Genomic DNA, 13,560 nt, shown 5'->3' on the forward strand with positions numbered 1-13,560 from the left:
CCACCGGCACCTCCCCCAGCCCCAAGCCACCAGCGAAGCAGCAGACCCCCCACCCCTCCAAGCGCACCCTCATCGCCGTGCTCGCGCAGTTCCTGTCCTCGGGCGCCGGTATCGCGCTCTCCGCCGTCGAGGCCACGACGCTCTCGGCGGCTGCGGCGGCGGCGAGTCGCACCGATATCGCGAGAGGGCTCCTCCTTCTCGGCGCCTCGGCCATCGGTGCCACGTCGGCGGGTGTGCACGTCGCCGTCGGGGCCCGGAGGAGTGGCGGCGCCGGCGGCCGGCGGCGCAACTATTACTTGCGGGCCTGCGTGGCGCTGCTGGAGCGGCTCGGCGTCGTGGCGTGGGCTGGCGCTGTCGCCGTCACCTGCGTGGTTATCTCGCAGACTGGAATTGTGTCGTCGCGGGGCGGGTTGGGGAGAGAGGAGTTGTTGCGTCTTGGAGGTCTTGTCGCCTGCGTTGCTGGCTTGTAGGTGTTCTTGATGTGTGTACGCCGGTGAACTTAAGTGGGCTGACAAGCGATACATACAGGCTTTCACTCTCCGCCCTTGTATATATCCACGAGACCTCGGAAACACCGTTTGCCACGGCTTGGCTGTCGGGGAGCCGGGCACGACACAGCATGAGCGGCTCAAGCGTTGAGGACTACGCCGACTTGAGCGTCTCCCGCCGGGCGTCTCTGGAGAAGCAACAGGAGGATAATGTCTCAGAGGGGGATGACACCACCGAGCAACCCTCCTCGGACGGTACGAGGAGAAGCGTAGCCGGCAGGTCCAATGGCGGGGTGGATGATGACGATCCTTGGAGATTTACCTCGTCGAGTCCGTCGCCTTCCACTTTCCCAGCCTCGCCGAGAGGACCGACACATGCTGCACACGCAAGACTTTCGGTCTTCCCCGTACGACCAGCTCGATCATATGCCTTCGAGAGCCATGATAGGTTGAGAAGCCAAAGTGGGATCTGGCCTACTGTTGACATGTCTTACCCACACTTCAGAACCAGGTCAGAGCCTCAAGGGCGGCGGGCATCGACACAGGTGCAGGTCGGGTATTCTTCAGAGTCCCCAGATATCTCAACCCCGTCCTCAAACCCCCTAGAAACACCCTACACACCAACTCCATACCGAACACCAGATCCATCACCCACCACCACGACCGCTAGCACCGACACCGACGCCACCGACGAGGGCGAGCCAGACAGGGGACGCCGGCCCACGACCGCCGGCCACCAGCGGGGCCTGTCCCGGACGGCGCGGCGGGTGCAGAAGGAGCGGCAGCGGGGGCGGAGCGCGAGCGCGAGCGTGGGCGCGAGCGTCAACTTCTCGCGGCCGCTGCCGCGCGGGGCGGAGACGCACCAGCGTTCCAAGTCTGTGTCGGATGCTGGGCGAGTGGCTCGATCTTACGTGGCAGCAGCATCTCTCAGATATTTACCTGTCTAGGACTCAGCCCGAAGTGGAAGTGGAGAGGTCGGGATGCCTGTCATCACTATCCTTACCATCCCACTATTACCTCGACTCGTGGCCGGAAATACCTCCGAAGGCGTCAGTATGCTCGCCTATTTTTTATTCCGAGGGGTGGACGCATTCGCTGTTTTCTTGCCGTTTGCGCCCGCTTTCCGAACCCGGAGCTTGCACGGACCAGCAGGCGGTGCAAGTCGAGGTCGTTGTCATCGTTGCGCGCTTGTTGCGGGCCCTTTTCGGAATTCGGTTGTGAACAGCAACCTAGCAGCATGGGAATTCTCGGCGAGAGAGAGTGACGGAATTGGCCGCCAGGGCAGGCATCCGAGAATGCATGATAAGCTCATGATTCAGGGTCTCCACGTGTGTAGGGTCTCTCGCCTTCTGACTATGTACACGTGTATCACGTTCGATGGAGCAGGTATCTCGAAGATGATCTGGCAGACTGGGGCGATGCTCATGCGTGGCTAGCCAAACTTTATCTTCGAATCCGATGCCACGGGATTGGTCTACACAAGAGAGAAAAAATAGCACAGCAGTATCCATATATATAAAGTTACCCTATGACCTCAGTGGCGATGATCTCTTGCCCTGGTTGGTTGATTCGACGGAGTCTAACTCTTTCCAAAATGTGCGTACAACGTACACCCTGGGTAAAAGGCCTCGAGGGAAGGGTGCTACCGTGTCAAGATCTTGGTACTCGATTGCCATGATCTGAACACACTCGAAATAGGTAAAGATGCAACCTAACAATATAGGAGCAGGTTTTCGGGCTTACAAAACGCGTCTCGCGTGGAGCCAAGAAAGAACCTTGCGCTGGGTTGGCTCGTGCTAATTAACTATCGACGAAAAGGGTTAGACCCAATCATTGCCAAGGGAACCCCTTCCAGATTCCAGATTCCCGATTCCATTCCAAGTCCCAGTCATTCTCTGCTGTCCTCTGAATCAGCGTAAAAAAACAGTGTAGGTCCTGCAACGTGGGTCACTGACGTTGAATACCTAGGTACCTTGAGGTCTCCAACTCACGAGTCGGGTCCGGCTTATCAGCTCAGTATTGTCGCGATGGCGAGGGAAGAGCAGGTTCGTTCGTAGGTATCATGTGATGCATGGACGGCACTGCCCGGCATCTCTTACCCCACTGCCAAGAGTCCCAGTTAGCGTGTCATATACATCATCATGCAGATCATGGCCCAGCTTTCCATCTTTTCCGCGGCCCTGGACAGTGAAGGGCCTGGACCCTCCCCATCGTCATCATCTCATGTTGCAAATCCGTCGCTTATCCGCCCCGTTGTTCTGTTCCATTGCTCTGTTCACCCTGCCGGTGGAAGGAATATCGACGGACGGATTCAATTCCCAATTGCGACGACTCTTCTTCCTCTTGCCACCTCTGCCTCCACTCTCGAGCGTCCAGGGTCCAGAGTCCAGAGTCTAGACCCAGGGTCGTCTCGATCCACAACTTCTCGGAGGACTGTCCGTCGGCTTGGCATGTTTCCGTCATCCATCTCCAATCGTACACGTACTTTGTTATCGACAAGCGGCCCCCAAAAAGAAAACACCCCCCCCCAGCCACATCCCGCCCCTCCGCCGTTCCGCCCGCATATGCCAGAAACCAAGCCTTACATAGTGCTGCGTGTCTCGTTTGGCGGATATTAGCACCACACGGAATCAGCCATTTACCATAATAATGAGGGAGATATGATATGATTTAATGCACCGCCTGCATTTTAGCAACCACTGGAAGTACGTGTACGTGTTTGTCTCCCCTCCCTCTTCCCTCCTCCCTTCGCTCCGCCCTCCTTGCCGCCAGCTTCATCCCTACCGAGCTTCCCGTTCGACACCCTCACCTTCCCAAGGCCAGCGCATTAGGATATTAGTTCTCACCATCGACATCATCGTCCACATGGCAACGTTCCCCCTCTCCTCCCCCCCTTCCTCTAGCCTCAACACCGCCGATATGCCCTTCGATGGGAGCCCCTCAATAACCCCGATCCCCCCTTCACTGGTGCCCATCTGCTGCTACCCGCCCCCCATCAGCAATGCTCCCATCTCTTTGCCCGACGCAGTTCTCTGTCCTAACCGGAGCACCATGAGCAACACAGACACCACCACCCCCGCCCGGCGAAGAGTTGAGGTGATATCCTCTACCAGCGGCAACATCTCGTACACCCCGAGAGATCCGTTCGACTGGAAGCGCCGCGACGCCGAACCCCCGAGCTTTCCGTCCCCGCGCATCCAACCGCGCCAGCGCCGACCTCACTCCATCCATACCCTCTCGTACCCTCCCGGCTTTATTCCGTCCGACTTGCGGCGCGAACACGAACTCGAACTCGCAACACGGCTGCAAGACGAGGCCCGGCAGGCAAAAAGGAGGAAGGACGAGGAGAAAGAGCAGAAGGCACGCCAGAAGAGAGCCGCAGAAGCACAACAGTGGAGGAAGTCGCTTTCGCTCGAGCGTTCCAGTTTCGCCATCAAAGCCCTCGACAGCCTCCTCGCGACTCTGTCCCCGTCGCCCATCGGTTCTGTCTTTCGCTTCGGCTCGGGTTCCAACAGCTCGGCTCAACGGCCCCGACCGCCCCAACCGCCCCAACCGTCCTGCGATTCTCCGCCGACACCCAGCCATATACAGAGGCCTCCGAGCCTAGCCAGTATTGCCCGACGTTTTTCGAGATCCGAACCTGAGCCCGATCCCGAGCCCACCGTCGACGACGAACCGATAATGCGCGCGCCCGTCATGGTTGACGCAATCCGGCCGCCTTTGGCGGGCCCTCACGCGAATTCCCACCACCGGAACAGCATTATGTCCGTCCGGTCGGCAAAGAGCGTTGCAACATCCTCGGTAGCCGAGATACAGAAACCCGTCGCGTCCGGTAGTGGGGTTGCATGCTCGATACGGCTCGCCGAACCCAACGTCTTCCTCACCGGTTTCGACCACGACGGCCAGAACCGACCCGAGGACCGGAACGCGACGGCCCTTCTCAGGGGGACGCTCCAGTTGTCCGTGTCCAAGAACATCAAGATCAAGGCTATCACACTGAAGCTCGTTGGGAAGGCCCGGACGGAATGGCCCGAAGGCATCCCGCCTCTAAAAGTCGACCAGTTCGAGGAGGAGACGTTACGGGCCCAGTCGTTGGTCTTCTTCCACGCCATGCACCTGGGCATCTGGGAGACCGAGTTCGGCAACCAGTGCACGTATAACCTAAAAGGGAGCAGCGGTCCCATGACGAATCTTAGGCCTCCTCTGTCGGCCGACTCATCAGTCACCTCGCTTTCCTCCATAGCCAGGAGTCGCCAGAGCATCAGCCTCTCCCCCAAGGAGCTCAAGCGCCTGTCCCTCCGGTCGGCTAACTCGCGCAGTTTTGGCAAGGACGACAACCCTGCCGCCAACCCGGTCCAGGCAAAGGGATACAAGGTATTCTACCCGGGGACCTACGAGTACTCGTTCGAACTCCCCATCGACCACCACCAGCTCGAGACCACGAAGCTCCAGTACGGCTCGGTGAAATGGGAGCTGGAGGCCATAGTCGAGCGCGCCGGCGCCTTCAGGCCCAACCTCCGCGGCGCGAAGGAGGTGTCAGTCGTCCGCGTCCCCGACCAGCTGTCCCTGGAGATGACGGAGCCTATCTCCATATCGCGGCAATGGGAGGACCAGATGCACTACGACATCGTCATCTCGGGCAAGAGCTTCCCCATCGGGGGCAAGATACCGATCGCTTTCAAGCTCACCCCTCTCGCCAAGGTGCAGATCCACAAGCTCAAGGTGTTCCTGACCGAGAGCGTAGAATACCGCACCAACAACCGGCGGGTGACGCGGAAGGATCCCGGCCGCAAGATGCTGCTCCTCGAGAAGGCGGCGGGGAAGCCGCTGGACAAACAGTACAGTCAGAGCGAGTTCCACATTCTCGGCGGCGGAGAGCTCTCCCCGGGCGAGCGTGTGGAAGCCAGGGCGGCCGCGGCGAGACGGCGAACCCTGGAGGCTGCGAGGACGAACAGGGCACCCGAGCCGCTGCCCGAGCCGGCGGACAACCTCCTTGGAGATCTAGATCTGGGGCTCGAGACGTATTGGTGTAGCACTGAGATTGAGATGAACGTCCAGATACCGACCTGCGAGATGATGGCCAAGGACAAGGGATTGCGGTTGAACCCGGACTGCAGCTGGAAGAACGCTAACGTTTTCCACTGGATCAAGGTCTGTCCCTCATTGCTGGCCCAGTCTGCAGAAATCCCAAATAAATACTAACAAACCCCACACAGGTGGTCCTGCGCATCTCCCGCGTCGATCCCGAAGACCCCACTGGCCGCCGCCGACGCCACTTCGAGATCAGCATCGACAGCCCCATCACGGTGCTCAACTGCCGCGCTACCCAGGCCAACACGTCGCTCCCGCGGTACTCGGGCCTAGACAGGCTCCCCGCCTCCCAGCAGCAACAGCCACAGACAACATGCGGCTGCCCCGACGCCCTCGCCACCCTGACACCACCGACAAGTACCGACAGCCCGTCGAGCTCGACGGCGTCTCTGGAGAGTCGCGACAGCCCGGCCAACAGCATCGCCCCGTCCGCCCTCCCCGCCCCGCCCCAGGCCGCCCACTTCCAGTCGCCGGCGGCCCAGAGCAGGGCCAACATGGCGGCGGGCGTGTCGCCGCGGAACACGTGGCCGCTGGCGCAGTCCGCCGCCGCCGCCGGTTCCTCCCCCTACGGCGGCGGGCCCGCGGTCGGATACCGCCCCATGGAGCTGCTGCGGTACCCGTCATACAACCCCCCCGCGTTCGACGCCGACGAGCCGCCCCCTCCCCTGCCAATCGACCCGGCGGCGACGCCGCCGCCCAACTACGACGCCATTGTCGGCACGCCTAGCGTCGACGGGCTGGCCGACTACTTTGCGCGGCTGGCCGACTACAACCACGACGGCGGTCGAATGGCAGGGCAGGAGGAGGAGGTGGTGGTGGAGGGGGCCGATTACCTCTCTGCTGCGGCGACGGTGTCTCGGGCCGAGGAGGAGGAAGCGGACGAGGAGGATGATTCCGACAGCGGGGACGAGCACCACCCGGCCAGGATACACCGCGGCGGGAGGGTCAACGTGGCGAACCCGAGGACGCCCGGCGGGCGGATGGTGCCGAGCCGGAGCTTGGAGCTGGAGAGGCCTGCCATGGTGCTGAGCATGGCTGGGGTTGTGCGGAATGGGGAGTGAGTGGTGGTTGTGCTCGGGGGGATTGGAGGGGATGGCCTTGCATGCAACGTCTCGGTGTTTTCGTGGATTGGCCCCTCGGGGTTTTGTTTTGCCTGGCGTTTATAAGGGGGGTGTGATATGGGGTGGAGAGTGTGTTTGCATAGGACACCTGCATTCTTGGCCGGGGGGTTCGTGATTTTGCATGTATTGAAGGCATCGGGTTGGGGTTTGGGACATGCAGGGATATTTTGAATCTCTTGCACTACGTTACCTACTACCTACTTGAGTTTACTGATACCCGCCCCCATAGGCATCAAAACCAATCATCGTATGTATGTACATGTACACTCTCTCGTAGCATGACCAGCTTAACAACTCCCATCTCCCCCATCGCATCCTTGGGGTTTGGCGCAATAAAGGCGGCCGGTGATGGTGCTCATAGTTGTGGGGGCCGAGAACTACGGGTAGCTGCATGGGATCGAAAAGAGGCGGCGTCTAGAAGCGGGTTAGCACCGAGGACTGAAGTGATATTGGGGTTTATCGAGTACGTTCCAGTGGCGGCGCCGGCCGGCTAAAGCTTAGTAGGCGCAGTGGCTGAAGCTTATTCGGTATTGAATTAGTAGGCGCAGTCTGGGGGCTGAATGTCTGTATTCCATACTAGACCTCATGTGGCTTGCAATGCGCAAATCCATCTGGCTGTTGGTGCCACCAAGGTGGATGCAGTTAAATGTTCCAAGTCTGGTTCACCAGGAGCTGAAATCTGCCTTGTTTGTGGAGGGTGCGCGTCATCCGAGCTAGGGTCCTGCTCCTTACCTTTTCGGGTGACCCCCAGAGCTTCTCTGAAGGCGTATATCAATGACATTCCCTCCTGCTGCTCCATGCAATCTATCCATCCATCCCCCAACACATATTACAACCAGCGCCTCCTCAATCCAGTCCCACCATGGCCACCCAACAGCTCCCGGCCACCCAGCTCCCGGCCAACCAGCTCCCGCCCGTGCCGCAGCAGATCGGCGTCTTCGACCAGCTCGTGGCCAAGCAGACGGAGACGCTGATCCTCCGGGAGAAGGTCATGTCGCTGTCGGGCGACAGCTTCGAGATCAAGCTCGCCAGCGGGCAGCCGGTGCTGCAGGTCCGGGGCAGCGTCATGTCGATCTCGGGCCGCAAGTCCGTCTACGACATGGCCAACACGCACCTGTTCGACATCGTCAAGGAGCACATGCACGTACACACCACCTTCGCCGCGAAAGATCCGCAGGGCAAGAAGTTCCTCGAGGTGAGGAACAGCTTCTTCACGCGTACGTCATCTCACTCTGCTCTGTATCCCCCCACCCCCCGTCCCGGGCACAAACCTCCGATCTGACCCCCTCCCCCCCAACAGTCCTCGGTTCCAAGGCCACCGCGACCTTCACCTCTCCGAGCACGGGCAAGGTCGAGACGCTCGTGATGAAGGGCAACTGGCGAGACCGTGCCGAGATCGTCGACGAGAGCGCCGGCAACGCCGTGGTGGCGCGCATCGACCGCAAGCTCCTGAGCGGGCGCGACATCTTCCTCGGGTCCCAGACATACGCCCTCGTCGTCGCCCCGGGAGTCGACATGGCCCTCATGGCTGCGCTGGCCATCTGTCTTGACGAGAAGAGGAACGAGGGCGGCGGGAGTAGCTTCTTTGGTTGAGTGTGCGCACGTGTTTTTGTTTTGTGTGGTTTTAGTCTCTTCTGCTGTGGTCTTGTGGATGCTGGGGGGGTGCTTGTAAATTACGATACCCTTGGAATTGGTTATTTATATTCATGGAGACTTGCGCTTGGGTTCTTTTCAATCACAGGCCTGTGACACAAGACGTTGACCTGTGATCGAATGCCTTGTGGTGTCTGAAGGACAGTCTTCCAGTTGTATGGAGGATGAGACTACCATTAAGACATCCCTGAATTGGTTCTCTATCAGAGTAACCCTCGTGTATGAAGCCAGGTGGCTCCGTTGATGATTATCATCAGGGGCGGGCGATGCCCAATTGCCCCCGCCACCACCGTTTCGAAATATGGGTCGGACCGAGCAGGTAAGGGTCGAGGTTGCTCAGCTGAAGCTAAGCCATCAGGTGCCTGTCCCGAAAGAGTAACCCGTACGTGCGTGGTGGGCGCCGCCTTTTAGTAGTTGTTGACGCAGCGGAATGGCCTGGGGAGCTGCAACCTGACAATCTCCCTAAAACCCGCCCAAGCCACCAAAGGCTCGGTCCAGTCGTCGCTCACCTAGGTAGGTTATGATTTCATGGGGGAGCCTATTTATATACCATCATTATTAACGAGGCTTGGGTAAACATCTTCCAACCCCTAAGCGCATCCAAGGATACTGAGCAGTCGTTATCCAGCAACGAGACTACCCAGATTATCTTAAGACAATAAATGCTCCCCAATATGCTGCCACTATGCAACCTTGACCCCCCCTTGTGTGCCTCTCCGTTACAGAGCCCGCCCTTTCCGGGATGAGGCAGCGGAAACAATCCCCACTACGACCCATCACCCCCATTCTGCGCCCCAGAAGAACCACACCCCAGCCCACCCGCAACAACAGCAACCGGCAAGCTCGTCCCCGCCGCGGGATCCCTCTCCGCAGCCGGCGTCCCGCCCTCGCCGCACACGCCGCTCAGCCTCCCGTCGTTGAGCGGGAAGTTGCAGCCCAGCTTGCCCGCGGCCCCGCCCACCTTGATGTTGGAGCACACGCCGCGGACGGTGGACCCCGAGCCCCCGGACGCGCCGACGACGACCGGGAGGCCCGCGCAGCAGCCGAGCGCGCAGTCCTCGTTGGACAGGCACTCGCCCGTCACGAACTGCCCGCAGTTGGCGGCGCCGACGTTGGCCCGGCCGTTTTGGGTGTCGAGGATGGTCTGCGGGATGGCGAGGGTGAGGGGGGTGGTGACTGGCGGGGGGGGAGGTGCCTTTTTGTTAGCCCTTGGCCTTGGGGTTGGGGAGAATCGCTTGTGAGGGAATGGGGGGAACTTACAAGCCAGGGCTGCAGCGGCAGTGAAGATAGCGAAGCGAACCATGTTGACTTTTGGCGGGGCTGGAAGCTTGGGGGAGTTGTTTGGTGGGTTGGAGTAATAAGAGAGTATGCTTCGGGGAGATAATCAAGATAATATGTTGTGTTTGCTGTACTGATTCCGACACTGGGTCCTTGGAGTGATGTTCGAATCGAGTGGATGTGGTTGGTGATGATTCTGAGAAACAGTGTCGGATCAGGGAATGGAGTGGACAAATATATACTGCTTTGTGAACTTGGCCAGCCTGCATTTATTCACATAGCCATTCTATATTACCCTGGCAAGGTGGGCCGAGAGCGGGTGTTTCGGACAGGAATCAGACCTGGGTCGAAGGCCCAGTGCCGGTCACAATTCGGGCTTGAGTCGTGGAAAATGAGGCTATACCGGCCATGGCCTCGCCGGGGCGAGATGTTTTGACACGAGAAATAACAGTACGGTTCGGCGGCGGGTAATATTTCCGGCTGTGAAAGCTCCGATTGAGGTCTGCGATGTTTCGCCGCAAGATTCCGTCAGCTCTGCGGCCGGCATGGGAGGGTGAGCTTTTACTGCGGGACGGATGTTTGTTTCATTGCGGGTGTAAAACGCGCCGGCCTCGAGGAATGCAGGAGGCGGCGGCGATTTACGGCGACAGACCTCCTGCTGCGCCGTCGCCAACCCATTGCGGCATGGCTTATCTCCAGGGGGTTTCGCACAACCCCTCAAAGATGGGCCGCAGGACGGCCGCTGCCTCAGCCGGAGGGCGTAGAGGCCTCTCAATTCTCCCACCACAACCTAGCCGATGCTGACTCGGGTGGCCCTTGCCTTTCCAGGCCCGCACCGGAGATGATACGCCCGAAACGACAAACGCGGCCGATACCCAAGACATGCGCGATTCAGATCCGATCGCCGTCGCAAACCCGACCACGGCCTGCAACCTCATGCATGTCATCATCGGAAACATCTCGAAACGAACCATACCTCTCCTCCAAAGGGAGCGGGAATGTTGCGCCCATTTGCGCTTCAGGCCAAGAAGAGAAGAGCAGTTGATTCTCTTGCGAGGAAGCAAGCAACGACATACTGAAACAGAGTGTCTTAATTTCGCAACCCGAGGAGACAAGAGGAAAGCCACAAGCCTGGATTGATACCTATGCTGGTCCTTTGCAACGTATGCTGAAATCCATCTAGCCCACAATTGAAAAGATCGACCCCGAGCAGCATCTAACCGACAAGTTTACCTCCAGCTGCTCGCGTCTTTTCATGAAATCCCCAGACCTCATCGACGACATGTTCCCCTTGGCAGAGATATCCAACAAGCCCCTCGAACAGGAACGAAAAGAAGAGAACAAAACGCCACACCTATATACCCAACCAACCCGACCAGAGTCCCAGAAAGAAACGACAAAGAAGAAGAGCCACAATCCAAGCCCCCGCATTACATCAATATCAATCACCACTTCCCGCCAAACATCCCCCCTTTCTTCAGCCCCCCCGCCCCCGCAACTGACGCCTCCGAGACAGACGTCGACATCCACGCCACCATAGCGATCAACGTCCCCGCCACCACGACGGTAAGGATACTCGCCCCCGCCCGATCCCCCGTGGTGATAGGCGCAAACGACGTATCCACAAACGGATCCCCCCCCGCCCCGGGGTCCCCCCTACTCGTCCCGCCCGTCCCATTCGTCAGCGGCGCCACGATGCTCGGCTCATCCAGCAGCAGCGACGACAGCGCGGCGAGCACGTTCATCTGCTGGCCCGCGCCCGTGAGCCCGTCGTACGCGCCCGTGGTCCACCTGAAGCCGCAGGCCCGCCCGTTGGGCCCGCCCGAGCACGCCTTGACGGCCGCGGCCGTCGACTTGCGCAGCACCGGCATGATGGTGCCGTGCGTAAAGGGCGCCACCTGCGCCGTGCTCGCCATCCACCGGTGCAGGTAGCCCTTGAACGAGAGCATGTCCGTCGTGCACGAGATCTTGGTCTTTTGCTCGCACGCGATCTCGACCGCCGCGCCCGACGGCGACGAGAAGAAGGCCTCGATCGACCGGTTGACGAGGCCCTCGAGGCGCGTCTCCCAGAGCGACGAGCCGTTGGTCTGCGGAGAGCGGGAGATGGTAAGTTTCATGCGGCTAGGGGGGGGAGGGTTGGTCGCAAATGAATAGAATTGAAGAAAAAAGAAGGGGGGAAGACTCACAAAGTTGTACATAAAGGCGGCACCTTGCATCATCACGGCAGCGTTGTAGGTGAACTGAGGCTTCTGTATGTTGGTGCAGTTCGTTCCAATGTCCGCCCCGTCGTAGATGTTGTACTTGGCATCAATGAAGCCGACCCCCTCCAGCCAGTTCCACGTCTTGATAGACCAGTCGGCGTACGAGCTGTTGCCAGTGTAGCGGGCCAGCCGGGCGCCCATGTTGAAGAGGATGCCGTTGGCGATGGTGTTCTTGTAATTGTAACCGTTGTTGGTCGGCGGGATCTGCCACCGCAGCCCTCCCCCGCAGGTGTCGTCGTGCCGGTCCGGCGCCGCCTGTGTGTTGAAGACGGCCTGGGCGAGGGCCAGCCACTGCGGCTGGTCGGCTGGTGGGTTCTGGAAGTTGGTCTCAGCCGCCAGCATGGCCGACATGCCCCAGAATCCCTGGTCGTCGTTGCCCAGCGATGCGGTCCAGTTCGGTGGCATGTAGCAGTTCTGCGGCGCACCTGCCTGGAACACCAGCGAGGATTCGGTCAGGTCATTGTACGTCTTGTCGCCCGTGTAGTGCCAGTAATCGACCAGGGTTCCCCACATTGCGCCTGCCTGCCACCAGTAGTAGTCTCCGGCCGGCGGCGGCCCCGGTAGGATCCCCGGCGTATGTCCGGACTCGTTCCCGTGGTAGTAGGTCATGAGGTCGGAGGCCACCAGTTTCGCTGCCTTTTTGATCGAAGCTGGTCACGAGCGGATAGATAGCGTGTCAGTCCACGCCTTGTCGAATGGGCTGCATGCGACTCACCTGGAGAATCTAGATCAACTTGCAGCGCCGCCAAGGCGACGCTCGCGTGTAAGAGAACGGCTGCGGCCCGCATGTTATAATCGCAGCATGAAGCATTCAATCCGTCGTAATTAATTGCACGGTCAACAGAGGCCTGGAGTGACCCTGACAAGGCCTTTCGTCTGGAAGGGAATCGGGATCGGGATCGCTCCAGATGCTCATCGCAGGCTGTGAGAAAAGGGAGGATGAGGAGGAATGTGGAATCCGGGCTGCACCGCGTTGGAATTGGACGATTCAGCGGCAGGCACTCGCACGGATGTACACTATACTATGCAGTACAGCACACTAGTACTTCGTAACCAACCTTGCGCAGATTGCAGATTAACCACCCTCCCCCTTCCCCCAGCATTCCCTATCCATCCCTGGACAAGCCTTCGGGAGCGTTACCAAATCCGGTTAACTCCATTCAGCTGGTGACTTAAGCCTTTGGCCCCTAGGCCGGATATGGCGGGGCAGTGCAAGGGGCACAAATCTTACACGAGAAATCCTTCACTCTGCATCGCTATTTGGTGGGTTGGGCTGGAGGTAAATCAGGCTTCGAATTTCCGTTACCTAAAACCAGACTGCTGTTCGTACCACGTACCTGGTACTGCAGGACAGTACCCTCAATGGGCTGTTCTTCGTATTTCTTGGCATCCATACCTAACTAGGTTGGTATCCGTATCCGTATTTTGGAAAGAATCGTCGTGCGATTTTACACTTCCTGGACCTCGACTGGCTTCCTCTGATCAATCCAGCACGGAGGGTTGATTCCTCCGTTGATGATGTTGAGGACTCAACACCACTGATCCGATTAATTTCCCCGCTCCAGACTCCAGCACTCCAGATTTCGTTGGTTGCGGCTGATCGCCCCGCTTTTCTCCAACCGTTTCCGGCCGGTCGGTGACTCCCGAGTCCCGTGCCAATCTCGTAGG

The 13,560-nt window shown here is 59.3% G+C and overlaps 4 protein-coding genes across 4 annotated transcripts; 2 read left to right on the plus strand and 2 right to left on the minus strand.

The window, feature by feature from the left end:
• Nucleotides 1-3,539: 3,539 nt before the first annotated feature.
• Nucleotides 3,540-6,640, plus strand: QBC33DRAFT_580903 (uncharacterized protein; the record flags this gene model as incomplete). Its single annotated transcript, XM_060431229.1, has 4 exons — nt 3,540-3,974; nt 4,004-4,042; nt 4,134-5,639; nt 5,705-6,640. 4 exons carry the CDS (start codon nt 3,540-3,542, stop codon nt 6,638-6,640), a joined length of 2,916 nt encoding a protein of 971 aa, XP_060279949.1.
• Nucleotides 6,641-7,562: 922 nt separating this feature from the next.
• On the plus strand, nt 7,563-8,293 carry QBC33DRAFT_518433 (DUF567-domain-containing protein; the record flags this gene model as incomplete). The annotated part of the gene is made up of 2 exons (XM_060426242.1): nt 7,563-7,917; nt 8,001-8,293. The coding sequence occupies 2 exons, from the start codon at nt 7,563-7,565 to the stop codon at nt 8,291-8,293; spliced, it is 648 nt and encodes a 215-aa protein (XP_060279950.1).
• An 826-nt stretch (nt 8,294-9,119) lies between these two features.
• On the minus strand, nt 9,120-9,656 carry QBC33DRAFT_518434 (uncharacterized protein; the record flags this gene model as incomplete). The annotated part of the gene is made up of 2 exons (XM_060426243.1): nt 9,120-9,529; nt 9,614-9,656. The coding sequence occupies 2 exons, from the start codon at nt 9,654-9,656 to the stop codon at nt 9,120-9,122; spliced, it is 453 nt and encodes a 150-aa protein (XP_060279951.1).
• A 968-nt stretch (nt 9,657-10,624) lies between these two features.
• On the minus strand, nt 10,625-12,680 carry QBC33DRAFT_498918 (glycosyl hydrolase family 76-domain-containing protein; the record flags this gene model as incomplete). The annotated part of the gene is made up of 3 exons (XM_060425635.1): nt 10,625-11,718; nt 11,818-12,542; nt 12,608-12,680. The coding sequence occupies 3 exons, from the start codon at nt 12,678-12,680 to the stop codon at nt 11,077-11,079; spliced, it is 1,440 nt and encodes a 479-aa protein (XP_060279952.1). The 3' UTR covers nt 10,625-11,076.
• Between the last annotated feature and the right edge of the window lie 880 nt (nt 12,681-13,560).

The sequence above is a fragment of the Phialemonium atrogriseum genome (assembly GCF_030411735.1).
Source record: "Phialemonium atrogriseum strain 8032-3 unplaced genomic scaffold QBC33scaffold_29, whole genome shotgun sequence".
In the NCBI taxonomy this organism is placed as follows: domain Eukaryota; kingdom Fungi; phylum Ascomycota; class Sordariomycetes; order Cephalothecales; family Cephalothecaceae; genus Phialemonium; species Phialemonium atrogriseum.